The sequence below is a fragment of the Mobula hypostoma genome, chromosome X2, assembly GCF_963921235.1.
Source record: "Mobula hypostoma chromosome X2, sMobHyp1.1, whole genome shotgun sequence".
Classification (NCBI taxonomy): domain Eukaryota; kingdom Metazoa; phylum Chordata; class Chondrichthyes; order Myliobatiformes; family Myliobatidae; genus Mobula; species Mobula hypostoma.
The window spans coordinates 21,320,492-21,336,758 of NC_086129.1; the positions used below are offsets into that span (position 1 = coordinate 21,320,492).

The 16,267-nt window shown below is 45.2% G+C and overlaps 1 protein-coding gene across 3 annotated transcripts in view; it reads left to right on the top strand.

Annotated features, from left to right (window-relative positions):
• kirrel3a (kirre like nephrin family adhesion molecule 3a) overlaps positions 1–16,267 on the top strand; it is an 827,580-nt gene that overhangs the window by 704,843 nt on the left and 106,470 nt on the right. For all 3 annotated transcript variants that reach the window (XM_063038271.1, XM_063038272.1, XM_063038273.1), the window contains exon 6: positions 9,858–9,963. In XM_063038271.1, the coding sequence (XP_062894341.1) occupies positions 9,858–9,963 (106 nt within the window). The remainder of the gene's footprint in view (positions 1–9,857; positions 9,964–16,267) is intronic.

Here is a 16,267-nt window from a genome sequence, read left to right on the forward strand (position 1 = left end):
GTCTGGGGCCTTGGCCAAGTGGTCACCGCTTCTATCTTAGCTGGGTCTGCACCTACTCCAAGCCGTGAGATTATGTGTCTGACATAGCTAACAGACGTTTTGCAGAACTGGCACATGTTCAGGGAACGTTTTAACCCTTCAGCTTTCAGGCGGCCGAGCACCTTCAGTAGCCTCGCTTCATGTTCTTCCAAGGTGGATCCAAATACTATGAGGACATCCAAGTATACCAACACCTCAAGCAAATTCATATCCCCCACCGTCTTCTCCATGACCCGCTGGAAGGTTGCAGGGGAAGGATGCCCTGGGGCATCCTTTCGAACTGGAAGAATCCCAGGGGACATATAAATGCCATTTTCTCTTTGTCGGCCTCACTCATCGGGATCAGGTAATATCCACTCCTCAAGTCCAGCACAGTGAACCACTTCGCACCACTCAGACAATCCTCAGGACCGCATACTGGTCAGGGGCGGTGTGCCTGTTCAGAGTCCTATAGTCCACACACATGCGTACCTTCACAATCTTCTTCTGGCCACTACTATTGGGGACGCATAGGGGCTTCGGGACTCAGTGATGATGGTGGGGACCTCTTGTGAGGAGGCTCATGGCTCATGGGGGCCTGCCAGGGGCATCCCTGCTTGAAGGTGACCTCTCTCTTCGTAGTATTCCTGATGATCCCTCTATCCGTTGCGACATACTGGAGCGTGGTCCCACTAAGCCTTCAGGAATAGGGTCTTTTGGTCTTGGGAGCTCCTTGGTACTGGGTCTCCTCTAAGTTTCCCGACATCTTTCCCTGCTTAGATACCCAGGGGCTCACACTCCGAGGGGCTTCCTGCCGCTCATGTTCCCGCCGGAAGTGTCCCTCTTCCCCACAGTTATAGCACACACTACTGGCTGCCCCTCTTCTCGCGGAACCTCAGCCACCCGCAGCCCTCTGCGTAATCCATCCCCTTGGGGAGGGCCCTCTCTACCAGTGCTATCATACGGAGGGTCCACACCCGCTGTTAACACCCGAGACATTTCAGTTCTCAGCCCTGCCACCATCTCCTTTACCATTTCCCGGGTTGGGCTATCCCCGGTCACTTCACCACAAGGGGCTACTACCGAGGACTGAACCCTGCTGACGGAGTCCTCTCATGGCCCCAATGCGTTCTCCTCATCCCACACCTCTCTGATCAGCTGAACAAATGCAGGGGGTGCACATTTTACGGGACTATCGGAGACCCCAAGCAATCATGTCCTGGGGCTGGGTGCCCTTGGCTACCTGATCCATCCTTAACTGATCCACCTCAGCCGCCTGAATGACCCCCCGGCGCTGCAAACAATTTAGTTGTCTCTCTAGCCGAAAAAGATACGCGGAAAGCTTCTCTCCCTTCTCCAGACACATGTTTTGAAACCCACCCCCCCAGGAGCTCCAGTGCACTCCTTGTCGTACCAAAAGTGCTCTCTAATGTGTCTAGATATTCAGCAAGGGCAGCAGAGGGCTAGTTAACTGTCACGCCTCTTACTACATCAGCTGCCAACCCCCTCAAACTTTCAACCAATCTCTGTTGCTTTTCGTCATCAGAGCACTGCCACTCGTCTAACAACTGAGAGGTCCGCTCCACCCACGTCTCATACTCCTCTTCCCCCTCGGGGGTGGGCATTATTCCAGAGAAAACTCTTAGCTTCTGGCAGGGACCCGCTGCCTGTGCACTGGGCCACTTATTCACCAGGCAGGTAAGGGCTGATGCCAACTCAGAACCCTCACTCTTCACTGGGGGACGGGGACTAATTAAGCTTTCCAAATCCGACCACTCTTTCCTCTCACTCCTCAGAAACCATAAAAACCTGTCTCTGAAATCTCTTCCCCCAACTGCGGGCAACTCAGCTTGTGACCCAGCCTGCTGGGCTCCCTTCTCCTCCTCCCTGACAGTATGGACAGGCCATGACCCTGCCTCACCTGGGGCACCGATAGACGCTGGCAGTCCCACCGCCGTTATGTCAGCGCTAGTCTGAACTAAAACAAGGTCTGAGCCTGCCATCTTATCAAGCCTTCACACTACGATTTCAACTTTGCCAACAGCTTTAACCATACTCAAAAATTGAATTAACAATTCATCCGGGGTATGAATATCCACCCAACTCAACACGCACGCATTAATTACCGGCAATCCCACAGAGACACACCACTGCTCTACCCCAGCAGCATCCATACCAGCACAGATTTAAACAGGGCAATCACACAGCATCCAACTGAATCAATCCAGGACATAATTGTAACTCTCAGGCCCGCCCAGCTCGTGTTCATCTAGGGAATCAGCCTTCGGCCCCGCCAAACTGGGTAATCACATTTGTGTGGATGCTGTGTAATGTACCCCCAGTTACAAACCCACAATGCAAAATATCAGACAGTACACCATATGCAATTAAATGATTGAACTTTGTGAATCTTAATCTGAATATAGGGGTAGTAATGAAAATTTTAAAAAAGGGTCCAAGTCAAGTCAAAGTCACGTTGGAGCTCACTCAGTAGTCATTCTTCCACCATTGATCTCCTCCGAGTGTCGCCGACCTTCAGACCCTCAGATCCCAGTCCACCCCGTCCGGTGGTCTACCAGCTCTCTCCACACGCGTCTTCCCTCGTCATTGCTCCTCGACAAAAGACCGCGAAAACAACATCCTTCCAGATACACAAGACAAAACAACAATCTCCGATTAGCTAACATGCATACTACATACTACAGACTTGTTATCTCCAGCCATAACCCAAACATTGCTGCTACAAAGAAGCCATTACCTCAGCAGTGAACATTACAGAGAAGCCATCACATTAGCCTTAACAGTGAAACATTACAAAGAAGCCATTACATAGTAAATTGGATTCAGCATTAGCTTAGCAGGAGAAGATAGAGTGATAGTTGATGGTCATCCCCTGACTGGTGGTGTGCTACAGAGATCAGTTTTGGCTTCATTGTTTTTTATGATCTATATTAATGACAGGTGATTGGGTGCCACAGCTGCGCGATGCTATCACCGCTCGGGGTGTTCTGCAATTCTGAGTTCAATTCCAGCACCATTCTGTAAGGAGTCTCTGTGTATTCTCCCTGTGGAATATGTGAATTTTACCCAGGTGCTCTGGTTTTCTCCCACAGTCCAAAGACATACCGGGTAGGTTAATTGGTAATAGTAATTTGCCCCATTATTAGGTTAGGGTTAATTGGGTTTGCTGTGGTGGCATGGTTCGAAGAGCCTAATGTGCATTGTCTCACTATCTAAATAAATAATGTGGTAAACTGGAACAGCAAATTAGTAGATGGCATTAGGATTGGGGGCATAGTGGACAGAAAAGAAAGTTATCAAAACTCGCAACATGGTCTGGACCAGCTGAAAAAGTGGCAGCTGAAATTTAATGGAGATAGGCAAGAGGTGTTGCACTTTGGGAGAACAAGCCATGGTTGATCTTACATGGTGAACAGTAGGACATTAAATTGTGCGATGGAACAAATAGATTTGGGAATACAAATCCATAATTTCTTGAAAGTGGTAGCACAGGTCAATAGAGTTGGAAAGAGAGTTTTTTTTTTGGCATATTGGCCTTCGTAAATCAGAGAATTGAGACAGAAGTTGAGATGTTATGTTGAAGTTGTATAAGACGTTGATTAGGCCAAATTTGGAGTATTGTGTGCAGTTCTGGTCACCTACCTACAGGAAAGTTAGCAATAAGATTGAAAGAGTACAGAGAAAATCTACAAGGATGTTGCTGGGATGTGAGGAACTGATTTATAGGGAGAGGTATAATAGATTTGGACTTAATTCCCTGGACCGTAAGAGAATGAGGCGATACCTTATGGAGGCATACAAAATTATGAGTGGTATAGATAGGGTAAATATATGCAGGCTTTTCTCTTGAGGCTGGGTGAAGTCAATAGTTTCTAGTGAAAGGTGAAATATTTAAGGGGAGCTTGAGAGGGAACTTCTTCACTTAGAGGGTGGTATGAGTGTGGAATGAGTTGCCAGCAGAAGGGTGGATGTGGGTTTGATTACAAAATTTAAGAGAAATTTGGATAAGTATATGGATGGAAGGGGTTTGGAGGTCTATGGACCAGGTGTGGGTCAATGGGACGAGACAGAAAACAGGTCAGTATAGACTAAATGGGCTGAAGGGCCTGCTTCTGTGCTGTAGTTCTCTATGATTTTTTGACACTTCCTCAGAAAACCCCTTACAATCAGATTAATTAATTGATCATTTTCTCATTACAGATGACCAGATCCAAAGTAATCTGTTCTCTCACTGGCTCTCAGAAACTTTGGTGAATACATTCTGTGAATATTTTCAAGGGTTCCACCACAAATATGACTTGTTCAATCTATCTGCAGTTTAAAGTCCACCCAGAATTTCTGCAATACTTTTCCTGCAAGCCCTCCCACCCATTTTCTGATTTATGTTGTAGCTGCCCTCAGAGGCCCCGATTCAGGCGAGTGAATTTCCTTTTCTACTTCTTATCCCTTCTCAGACTGATTCATTATCTTGATCTCTGAGCCAAGTTCACATCTAATAGCTGGAGTAATCTCATCCTTCCCAGCACCAAACCTCTGTGTGACTCACCTGGATGCCAGAGATTTTCTTTCCTTTCTCTTTGAGTTTGTACATTAGCCCACGATGACCCATGAGATCTTGCTCTAGTTGGGTCAGTATCCATCCACTGCCCAAGCTAGCTGAAGATGCAGTTGAAGCTATCTGGCTATGGGGTGTGTATTCTCCTGAGGGGTGGTGCTTGGCAGTAGGCATGGTGCCCTCCTGTGGGGAAGAACATCACTATCCTGACTGTGCACAGCAGGAAAACTGAGTGAACAGTGGTGCCTTGTAGATACTGGGAACGATCTGGGGTTAGTAGGTAAGTCCTTCATCACGGATAGTTGCCATAATATTCAAATGTTGCATACAGGCATGGACTGATTCATCTGCTGAAAAGATGCAAATGGAACGTTCACCAGTGAACATCCCTAACTCCAATATGCGTGAGCACTGACTTGGAGCACAGAGAGCAGAACATAAAACAGAACAACATTGAAACAGGCCCTTCAGCCCATGATGTCTGTGCCAAATTAAGCTAGACCCTTCTGCCTGAACATGAACCTTGTCACTCTGCTCCCTGCAAATTCATGTGTCCATCTAAAATCCACTTGAATGCCACCATTGAATCTGCTTCAACCACCACTTCTGGCAATACGTACTAGGTACCTGACACTTGGTGTGAGAAAAACTTACCCTGCACTTCTTTAAATCTTTTCTCTCTCACCTTAAAGCTATCCCCACTAATATTGGATACTTTAGCCCTAGGAAAAAGATTCTGGCTGTCTACCCTATCTATGCCTCTCATAAATTTGATGCTCCTGTCCCACCTCTCTTTAAAGCTAATATTCTAATCTAGAATCAGAATCAGATTTACATCACTGACAAATGTTGTAAAATTTGTTATTTTGCAGCACATAAAATATACTATAAATTGCAATTATAAATAAATACATATATAACTACATAAAAAATAAATAGAAACTTAAAGATAAAACATTAAATATGTAGTGCAAAAAGAGAACAGAATTAGTGAAGTAGTGTTCATGGGTTCATTATGCATTCAGAAATCCGATGGTGGAGGGGAGGTGGTGAAAAATCAGTCTATAGGAAGGAGATCGAAACTCTGGTGAAATGATACCACAACAACCTCTCACTCAATGTCAGCAAAGCCAAAGAACTGATTATTGACTACAGCAGGAGGAAACCAGAGGTCAAAGAGTTAGTCCTCATCAGGAGATCAGAAGTGGAGAGGGTCAGTAACTAGGTGTTATCATTTCAGAGGATCTGCCCGGGGACCAGTATGTAAGTGTCATTACAAAGAAGGCCCAGTAGCACCTCTGCTTTCATTGAAGTTTGTGCAGATTTGGCATGTCAGCTAAAACTTTGACAAACTTCTATAGGTATGTGGTGGAGAGTATCCTGACTGGTTACATCATGGCCTGGTATGGAAACACCAATCCCCAAGAACGGAAAGGCCTACAAAAAGTGGTGATACAGCCCATTTCGTCACAGGAAACACCCTCCCCACCATTGAGCACATCTACAAGGAGCGCTGACACAAAAAGGCAGCATCCATCAAGAAGGATCCTTACCACCAGTGCAAGGCCTCTTCTTGTTGCTGCTATCAGGCAGGAGGTACAGAAGCCTTAGGTCCCTCACCACCAGGTTCAGAGACAGTTACTACTCTTCAACCATCAGGCTCTCGAACAAGTGTCGATAACTTCACTCACCACAACACTGAACTGATTCCACAACCTTTGGACTCACTTTCAAGGAATCTACAACTCATGTTCTCAGTATTATTTGTTACTTATTTATTCATTATTATTATGATTACTAGGTTTTTTTGTATTTGCACACTTTGTTTTTTTAACACATTGTCTGTCTTTCTGTGTAGTTTTTCATTGATTCTATTGTATTTCTTGTATTGGATCTCCTCGCAAGATAATGAATCTCAGGGTGGTGTACGGTGACATAAACATACTTTGATAAAATATTTATCTGTTCCTAAAACGTTGAGTATGTGTTTGCAGGCTCCTGTCCCTCCTCTCTGATGGTAGTAGTGAGAAGAGGACATGTCCTGGGTGGTGGGGGTCTGTAATGATGGATGCGGCCTTTTTGAGACATCCCCTTTTGACTATGTCCTCAATACTACAGAGGCTTGTGCCCATGATGGAGCTGGCTGAGTTTGCAACCTTCTGCAGCTTTTTTCTGATCCTGTGCAGTGGCCCCTTCGTACCACACCGTGATGCAACCAGTTAGAATGCCTTGCACATTATATCGTAGAAATTTGGTAGTATCTTTGGTGACATACCAAATCTCCTCAAACTGCTAATGAAGTATAGTCACTGGCACACCTTCTTCATAATTGCATCAATAGCTTTGGGCTCAGAAATAGACCTTCAGAGATGTTGACAGACGGGAACTTGAAACTGCTCACCTTCCCACTGCTGATCCCTCACTGAGAACTGGTGTCTGTTCCCTCGACTTCCCCTTCCTGAAGTCCACAACCAATTCCTTGGTCTTGCTGACATGGAGTACGAGGTTTCTGTTGTGACACCACTCAACCACTAACGAGATCAGTGCAGCTCCTCGTTACTAACTGAGATTCTGCCAACAACAGTTGTGTAATCGGCAGACTTATAGATGCCGCTTGCGCTGTGCCTATGGTGTAGAGAGAGAAGAGCAGCATGTTCACCAGGCAGCATCCTGGTGAGCGTCTTCAGTGCTCTTTCTCCGGAGCTTCCACATCCTTCCTGTCAGATGAACCAGAACTGCAAGTGGGGCCTAATTTCCCATATTCCCTATAATCAGTGATCTAATTCTCACCCTCTCAACTACCTTCAAACATAGCTTCTGAGGAGAACTGATGGTTATTTTGTTCCTATGCAGGAGTTTTTTACCAGTGAATCTTTCCCACCTTTGACTGCACGCATCCTAAGTAGCCCTGCCAGCACCCATTTCCATTCCTTTGGTAGACAGACCAGATATGGTAGTGTACGAGCGCATCTTGTGCCCATTGTGCAGCCTGGAGACATGGTTCACTAAGTCAAAATTCACTGCTACAATTCTCTGGCAATTGTAGATTCCAACTGATTGATTTTTCATTCCCTGTTTCATCCAAGCAATTTCAGTCCAATTCCACGGCAGCCTTCTGCTTAAATCAGAGCTCCTATTTACAACAAAGGACATCAAACAGTCCAAGTTTCCAAATCCACTCAATAATCAGTATCTTTTTACTATTCTCTTATTTCTCAGTGATTGACACCAACCTTGCTTCCTATTATAGTGTACAATCTACCCTAAATGATACTTCAGTTAGGTTCAAGTGCAAATTCAAGTTTATTGTCATGGGCATACACTCAGTGGCTACTCTATTAGGCACTACTGTACACCTGCTCATTAATGCAAATATTTAATCAGCCAGTCATGTGGCAGCAGCTCAATGCATAAAAGCACGCAGACACTGCCAAGAGGTTCAGTTGCTGTTCAGTTCAAACATCAGAAATGTGATCTAAGTGAATTTGACAGTGGAATGAATGTTGGTGCCAGACAGGGTGGTTTGAGTAACTGCTGACCTCCTGGGATTTTCACACACAAAAGTCTCTAAGATTAACAGAGAATGGTGCAAAAAGGCACAAAGCATCCAGAGAGCAGCGGTCCTGAGGGTGAAAATGTGTTGTTAATGAGAGAGGTCAGAGGAGAATGGGCTGACTGGTTCAAGCTGACAGGAAGGTGACAGTAAATAACCACGTGTTACAACAGTGGTGTGCAGAAGAGCATCTCTGAACACACAACACATCGAACCTTGAAATGGATGGGCTGCAGCAGCAGATGACCATGAACATACAGAAGTGGCCACTGAGCATATATGCCCAGGGTATAAACGCCATTTATACCCTGCAGCAGCACAGTATATTACAAACATGACAAGCATATTTTACATAAACCTAAATTTAACAAAAATATATATATTATATAACCTACATGACAAAATAAACAAAAGTGGGCACAATGACTTTTCAGTCCCGATGAAAGGTGTCGTCCCAAAATGTCAGCTCTTTATTCCTCTCCATAGATACTGCCTGACCTGCTGAGTTTCTCCAGCATTTTGTGTGTGTTACTCTGGATTTTCAGCAACTGCAGAATTTCTTGTGCTCATAATAACATCAGGTCGGTTCAAGAAAAACAATAATTTGACTTTTCATGTGATTAAGCAATGTCTGGCCAAGAAGCCAGCAACTCCTTTGGCTTTTCTAGCTCAGCTGAGGTAATTAACTGTTAAGGCAGGAATTTCAGAGAAGAGCCAGGGAGGATTTTATCCCATTCCAAAGATTATTTCTGAGCCTAATCCCTTTAAATTTCTAGTGAGTCTCACACTGGACCCTTTAAGGGACTGTGGGTCTGCTCTCTGCTGCACATACATCAGGTAAAAAATTAACGTTGCATCACAGTCCTGCTGATGCACTGGTCTCCATGTCAGCAGACCGTCACAGAAAACAGTTCCAGTGGCGGTGATCCAGATCTCAATGGGACAGATTTTTTTAAATCCTTTTACTGCCACATCTGTCTGGATGGCAGGAGGGAAACTATTTCCATGTTCCATCGATACCCTCTATCTACATTCCTTATAATAGTTCATGACCACTGGTCTCCCAATGTCCTTCCTCCATCACATTGAACACACCCAAAGCACACAGCTTCCCATATCTTAACTCATTCTCTGCATGCCTTGATGTCATCTTAATCCCTCACTTTAAGGTTCTTACACTCGTTTTGAAATCCTCTGCTTGCTTCACCCTTTCTTTTCTCTGCAATCTCTTCCAGCCCTGCACGCTGCCATCTCTTCTCTTTTCCTCCCTATTTTGGTAGTCCTCACCTCTATTGATAGTTGTGTACTCTGCTGTCTCTTCCATTTCCCCACACCCCCCCAAACTCCCCATACGTTCCTCCTTTAAGAATTTTCCTAGTAGCAGCTCTTAACTCTCTGAAATTTCTGCCTGTTTCTATTCCCCTAATATCACAATCCTTGCCCAATTCATGTCTGCCAAAAGCTCTTTCACATCATTAAGGTAACCATTTATATGCAGATTGTTGGTCATTTCTCCAGTGAGTCGACATTTTCTTCGTTGTCAATCAGTTAACTTCATCAGAGTCCACATTGCTGTATGTGGAGTCTACACCACATAAACCAGGCATCTTCAGTCAACATTGCATTCACTCTGCAGAGTGAAAATCATTTTGAGAGCGAGAGTTGCAGTAAGAGCTGGCAATACATTTATAACCTCTTTTCTGCCTGCAGACCCGCCTGTGGTGAACTTGACGATGGAGCCTCAGCCTGTCCTGGAAGGGAGCACGGTGAAGTTTCAATGTTCTGCAAAGGCAAACCCTGCTGTTAGCCTGTACAGGTACCTCCTCATCTCCTGCTGGGTGGGATGGCTCTTCCCATTCGATGCGTTTACCAAACTGCTAAGTGGATACAGACCGTGGGTCAGGCTGAAACTGGTGATCCACCACTGGCCAGAGCTCCTTCTCACTGCCATCCAGCACTTCCTGTGGACAGTGCACAGGTGTCCATAACCCAAGGCCAAGGTTTGGTTTCATTGCCCCGTCACCCACAAGACATACAGTACTCCCTCTCGAGGCTGACTAATAGACCGTCGGGCAAAGTTTTTATCTTGCTGTTCACCACTTTCAGGAGAGGGGGAGAGAGAATAGGAAAATGCTGTGAGTTAGGCATGCTCAAACATCTTGTGTGGAGAGGAAGACTTTGTAAGACACTGTGCGTGTCCCTTTTGGATGATTATTTGTTTATTTATTGAGATACAGCGCACTACCAAGCAACCCCCAATTTAACCCTAGCCTAATTACATAACAACTTACAATGACCAATTACCCTACCAATCTGTACATCTTTGGACTGTGGGAGGAAATCAGAGCAACTAGAGGAAACCCATGCAGTCATGGGGAAAATGTACAAACTCCTTAAAGACAGTGACAGGAATTGAACCTGGGCCGCTGGTACTGTAAAGCGTTGTGCTAACCACTACACTGCTGTGCTGCCCTAGATTATAGATTGGGAAGGCACGGCCGTGGAACTCTGACTGTATTTTCAAGTCCAGTGAGTATTGGGAAGAGGTGGCCAAGAGGATCATTGAACTTCATCAAGGCCTTTGTCAAGATCCTACATCATAGGATGGTCCAGAAGATTAGATCCTACAAAATCCACGGAGAACTAACTAATTGGACACAAAATTGACTTGGGTAGGAGTCAGAGGGTGGTAGTAGAGCGTTGATTTTCAAATTTGAGACCTGTGACCAATGATATACCACAGGGATCAGAGCTGGGCCCTCTGTAGTTTGCCATTTACCCTAATGAACTGGATGAGAATATAGATGGCATAATTAGTAAATGTGCAGATGACAAAAAAAGAGAAGGTTGTCTCAAGTTATGATGGGATATTGATCATCTGGGAAAGTGAGCAAAGGAATTGAAGGTCAAATTTAACTCAGACATGTGAACTGATGTATTTCGAGAAGTAAAGCATGGGCAGAATATATCCAGTGAATGCTGGTGCCCTGGGGAGCGTTCTTGAAGAGAGAGACCTTGTGGTACAAGTGCATGGTTCCTTGAAAGTGACAACAGAAATAAAGAGGGTGCCAAGGAAGGCATATTACATTCATTGGTTGAGGCATTGAGTGGAAGAGTTGGCACCTCACATTACAATTGTACAAGATGTTGGTTAGACTGCACTCGGAGTTATGCGTGCAGTTCTGGTCACCACAATATTGTGAATAAGTTAGAAAGAATGTAGAAAAGATTCACAAGGATGTTGCCTGGATTGGAGGGATTGAGTTATCAGGAGAGATTGAATAATGTTTTCCCTTGAGCAAATGAGGCTGAAGGGAGACAAAGCTGAGTTATGTAGGATTACGAGGGACAAATACAGGGTAGATAGTGTCTGTTTCCCACGGTAGGGGTGTCTAAGACTAAAGAGTGTAGGTTTAAGGTGAGAGGATGAAGGTTTAAAGGGAATATGAGGGATACATTTTTAAACACAATGAGCAGTTGGAATCTGGAATGACCTGGAGGAGAAGAAAAGTCACATTTAGGAGGCATCTGGATAGTTAGTTGAAGGTACAAGGCACAGAGAGATATAGAATTAATGCAGGCAAATATAATTAATTATAGGTAGAAACGCTGTTCAGCATAGACAAGATGGGCCAAAGGGCTAGTTTCGATTCTGTACAAGTCTGTGATTCTAATGAGGTTTGTTCTAGAGAATATGATCATTGTCAGGAAGGATACGTACAGTACTCTCCCATCTGCCAGTGGTCCGACAGAGTAGTGCTTACTCCCTTTTGCAACTGCGTCAGAGATTTAGATTAAGCCTAACATCCTCCATGTCTCCCTGTCCTTGGCCATCATACTGCCGGACACAGATGTAGAAGCATTCTTCCGTGCTGTTTCCATAACAGTTGTGTTTGACCAGAGTTGTTAGCCCTGAGCTGAGACCCCGAATCTGCAGGACCAGTGGACCATTTTTTGAATGGCCTCTATCCTTTGACCTGCTTTGCATGGGTGAACTGAAGCATGAATCCCTGACTCCAGCCAGCATAGCTCTCTGGGTCACTGAGGCACGCAGGCCTTCAAACCACGACAAGGTTGTGGTCCTCTAGGAGGAGCAACGTGAAAAACTGGGTGAAGAAAGTTCTTCTGTCCAGTTCTCATACGTTGTTGAATGGATCACATCACCCGGTATTTTGATCCAAATAGGCCACTGCCTGGGAACGGATCTGAGATGGGACAGTGAATGGGCTAGCACTGAACCTTTGCTGTGTTTGGATTTAAAATGTCACTGCTTAAAATGCTCAGGTGTTTAAGACTGTGCAATGGGACAGATTGGGGGCAGCGATTTCCGCTGGCAGGCTATAATGTTCAAATTAACATTGGGAAGGGAAATCAGGAACTATCTTTTCCACATAGTTGGCTATGGAAAATGGGAAGTTATGTTCCTGAGAACTGATGGCAAGGAATAAATTGGAGTTTTCAAAACACAATAATTGAGGAGTATCTGGAGAAACAGGAGTTGGTGCTATCACCTGAGTGAAATCATCTCAAAAGACTGACCCACTGTTGCTCTTGAGTGAGGCTGAATCTGCGCACCCTGGCTGTGGATGTACATTTTGGTTCGCCGTGTTTCACCCTCTGAAACGGGAGGCACCTTCGCTCTACTTGACTTAGCAGCCTTCATCATCCCAGGCTTCAGCACTTACATATTCACCGCGTGAGGCTGAGTGAAGCAAGGGTGGCAATGTAGCAGATCATTAGTTAGTGGAAAGAGTCATCACAACTGGCACATCAGTACAAGGGAGTTGCGATCATTTTGTAATGAGAAGAGAGGTCATTAATTGCACCACTGCAGCAGACCAAACTTGGCCCAGCAGATGCTGCCTCTTAAATGATTGATCACCTTTTCTAACTAACAATCAACGTGAGAAGTTCTAACAGCATGTGGCTCCCCAGTGAAGTAATCAAGAGTTATAGTTAGTGGAGGATAAATGAAATACTTCAGGATTTTACCATTACTATAATTACGTATGTTTTACAGTACGTATTACAGTACAACTTACTTAGCTGATCTCAGCCTGGGGAAGCGTTCCTTCTGTCAGGTTTCCAGCTCCGACTCACTAGCCACTGGTCCCAGCTCTGGAAGTGCAGGTGTTGTGAAGGTCTGAAGACAACAGATCACAAGAGATGCAGTGCCACTGGGTGACGGAAGCTTTTGCCATTCCCAGTCAACAAGATCAGAACCTTTAGAAGATGCAACAAGAACATAACAGTTTGAGTTGATCTTGGTCATCAAATTCAGCAAGTGACTGGCCTGTCCAACAGTATACAACATCAACTACCTGATCAGTAATGCGCACAAAATGCTGAAGGAACTCAGAAGGTCAGGTAGCATTTATGCAGATAAATAAACAGCTGATGCTTTAGACCGAGACCCTTCATCAGGCCAGGTTTGTTTCCCTGATTACTCCCCTCCATAGATGCTGCCTGACCTGCTGAGTTCCTCCAGCATTTTCTGTATTTGCTGAAGATTTCTTGCGTCTCGTGCGTACCTGATCAGTCATCCACCCACAACCACAAGCGTTTGCTTCCTCCACTATGGCACCCTGTGTGTGCGCCCCCTCCAGCTAGCCACCAAATCTTCAACAATACTCACAGTTCCAGTCCTCTGTCATCTGGAAGGGTAGGATTGCAGATTCAAGGAAACATCACCACCTGCTCTTTCCTCTCAGGTCACAGACCATCCATCCATACTCAGAAATAAATTTTTAAAAGGTTAACATCTTAAAACCTTAATACCTCACCTCATGGACTAAAGCACCTTGAGAAAGTGGTTCACTGCCAGCTTCTCTAAAGCAACTAAGAATGGCCACCCACTGCTGGCTTTACCAGTGATGCCAATGTAGCCATGTATTTTTAAATATGATGTAATGTTGTTATCTGCTGAGAGGAACTCAAGGAACATTTTTTTCCCCTCAGCAACACCCACAAAATGCTGAAGGAAGACAGCAGGTTAGGCAGCATTTATGGAGGGGAATGGACAATCGATGTTTTGGGCTGAGATGCTTCCTCAGCACTGGAATGAAAGAGGGTAGAACCCAGAATAAGAATGCCAGGGAGGGGAAGGGGTACAAGCTGTAATGATGAACTCAGGCTAGTGCACCTAGGCACAGTGTAAAAGGAGACTCAAGTACAAAACACTGGCGAGACTTTATTCACGGAAGAATCAACGAAGATCCACCAGTCACTCAATATTATGGAAAAGCTAGTTCAAAGACTGAGTGCCAAGTGTTCAGCAGCATAACTTAAATAATACAAGGTCACACATGAAACCCGCAGTTACCAGTAAACAGCAAGAAAGGAATTCAGGGAGCAAGTAACAGGTAAAACCAGTCACAATTGGGTAAATTAAGAATATTCAGGTGTCATAGAGGACTGAGGTCTGGAGCTCTTGGGAGGAGATCGCTGATTGAAGGGATTCATGACAATCCACCCCCTCCTGTGGCTGGCTCCTGACGGCCCAGGGTGATCAGAATGGTGGTTGTGAAAGTCCTTTGCTAACTCAGGGACCAAAATGGTTTTTATGAAGCAGGTATTTGTTCTTGATGATGGTCAGACCCCTATAGTCAATGCACAGCCTTAACCACCATCCTCCTTAGTTACAAAACAGAAACCAGCACCAGCGAGGGGCGTGGATGGTTAAATAAATCCAACCCAAGCGCTACCTGAATGTAGCCTTCCATAGTTCTTCTCTCGAGACAAAGAATGAAGTCTTCCCTGAGGAGGACAAGTGCCAGGTAGCAAATCAATATCACAATAATAATCCCAGTGAGGTGAAAGCATGGTGGACCTGTTCTTGCTAAATACCTCCAGCAAGACAATTCAGGAGAAGTAGGATCTGACTCGGAGGAATTTGGAGAGGAATCAGGAGATCTAGGAATTGGCTTGGGAGATCTTTTAGGCAACTAGGGAGATCTTGTAAGCAACTCCGAAGGTCCTGAAGGCAACTCAGAAGGTGAGCAATTGGTCAGGCATGAGATTGGCCAACCCTTGATGGCTCCAGTGGACCATCTGATCAGAGGGTTGTGGAAAGCCAGTCAAAGATGATCAAGAATGAGTGGAATCTCAGGGGAGTAGATAAGATAAAATTGAACAGATTCTACATGCTGGCTGATAGTAAATGGGAGAGGAGAGGTAAGAAAACAAATTTGCCCCAGGACCAATGGTCTCCCATCCAGAGCCATGGTGAAGAGTGGCAAGGACACTAAGTCATCTGCTCAGCACAAGATTTATGAAATTGCTCACAGTACTGGCTCCAAGTGCATGCTGGTGTTCTTTCCAAGGTAAAAGAGAAGGTAGCACCACCATGGAAGTAGCAGGGCTGGGAGAACAGTTAGACACCGTCACAGTCATCCCCTTCCTGGATGGTCTTGGGGAGTTTCCTGACAATTCAAAACAAGAAGAGCATTAGTGGCCAGCCTCTCCACAATAAGCACAGCACTTCTCTCTTCTTTGACTCTCCCACTCAGATGAAGAGGGTCTGGTGCTGTCTATTTACTTTGGCTCCTCAGGAGGAGTCAGCAGAGGTCTCGGTGGAGTCCCTGAATTTGGGGTCGAAGAAAACCTTGAATAGGTATGAAGGGAAATTCTTTGGGAAAATTCACCACATCTTTCTTGCCTCCTCTCAGATAGTTGTTTATCAATCCAAATTGTCAGGTCTATGAGACTCTTCGGATCTTCAACCCCATCTGGCCACGAAAGCATCCTTAAGATTGCTATTAAGATCCTGATGAAATATGGCGGCCAGCACCTCCATGTTCCGACTGCTCTCTGCTGCCATACTGCAGAATTCGATGGAGTGGTCCACCACAGACCAGACACCCTGATGTCGATGAAGGAGCCTGCTGGATGCCTCCTGACCACTGTTGGGGTGACTGAGTACTCTCCTTATTGATCTAGTAAAGAGGTCTAAATCGAAGCAGGTGGGCGAATCCTTCTCCCATAGTGCTGTTGCTCAAAAGAGAGCCCTGCCCAAAAGGAGTGAGGTGATGTTTGCCACCTTAGTTCAATCTGAAGGAAACTTGGAAGGCTGTAACTCAAATGCCAAGGATCATTGTATCAAAAACCCCGGCAAGACTCAG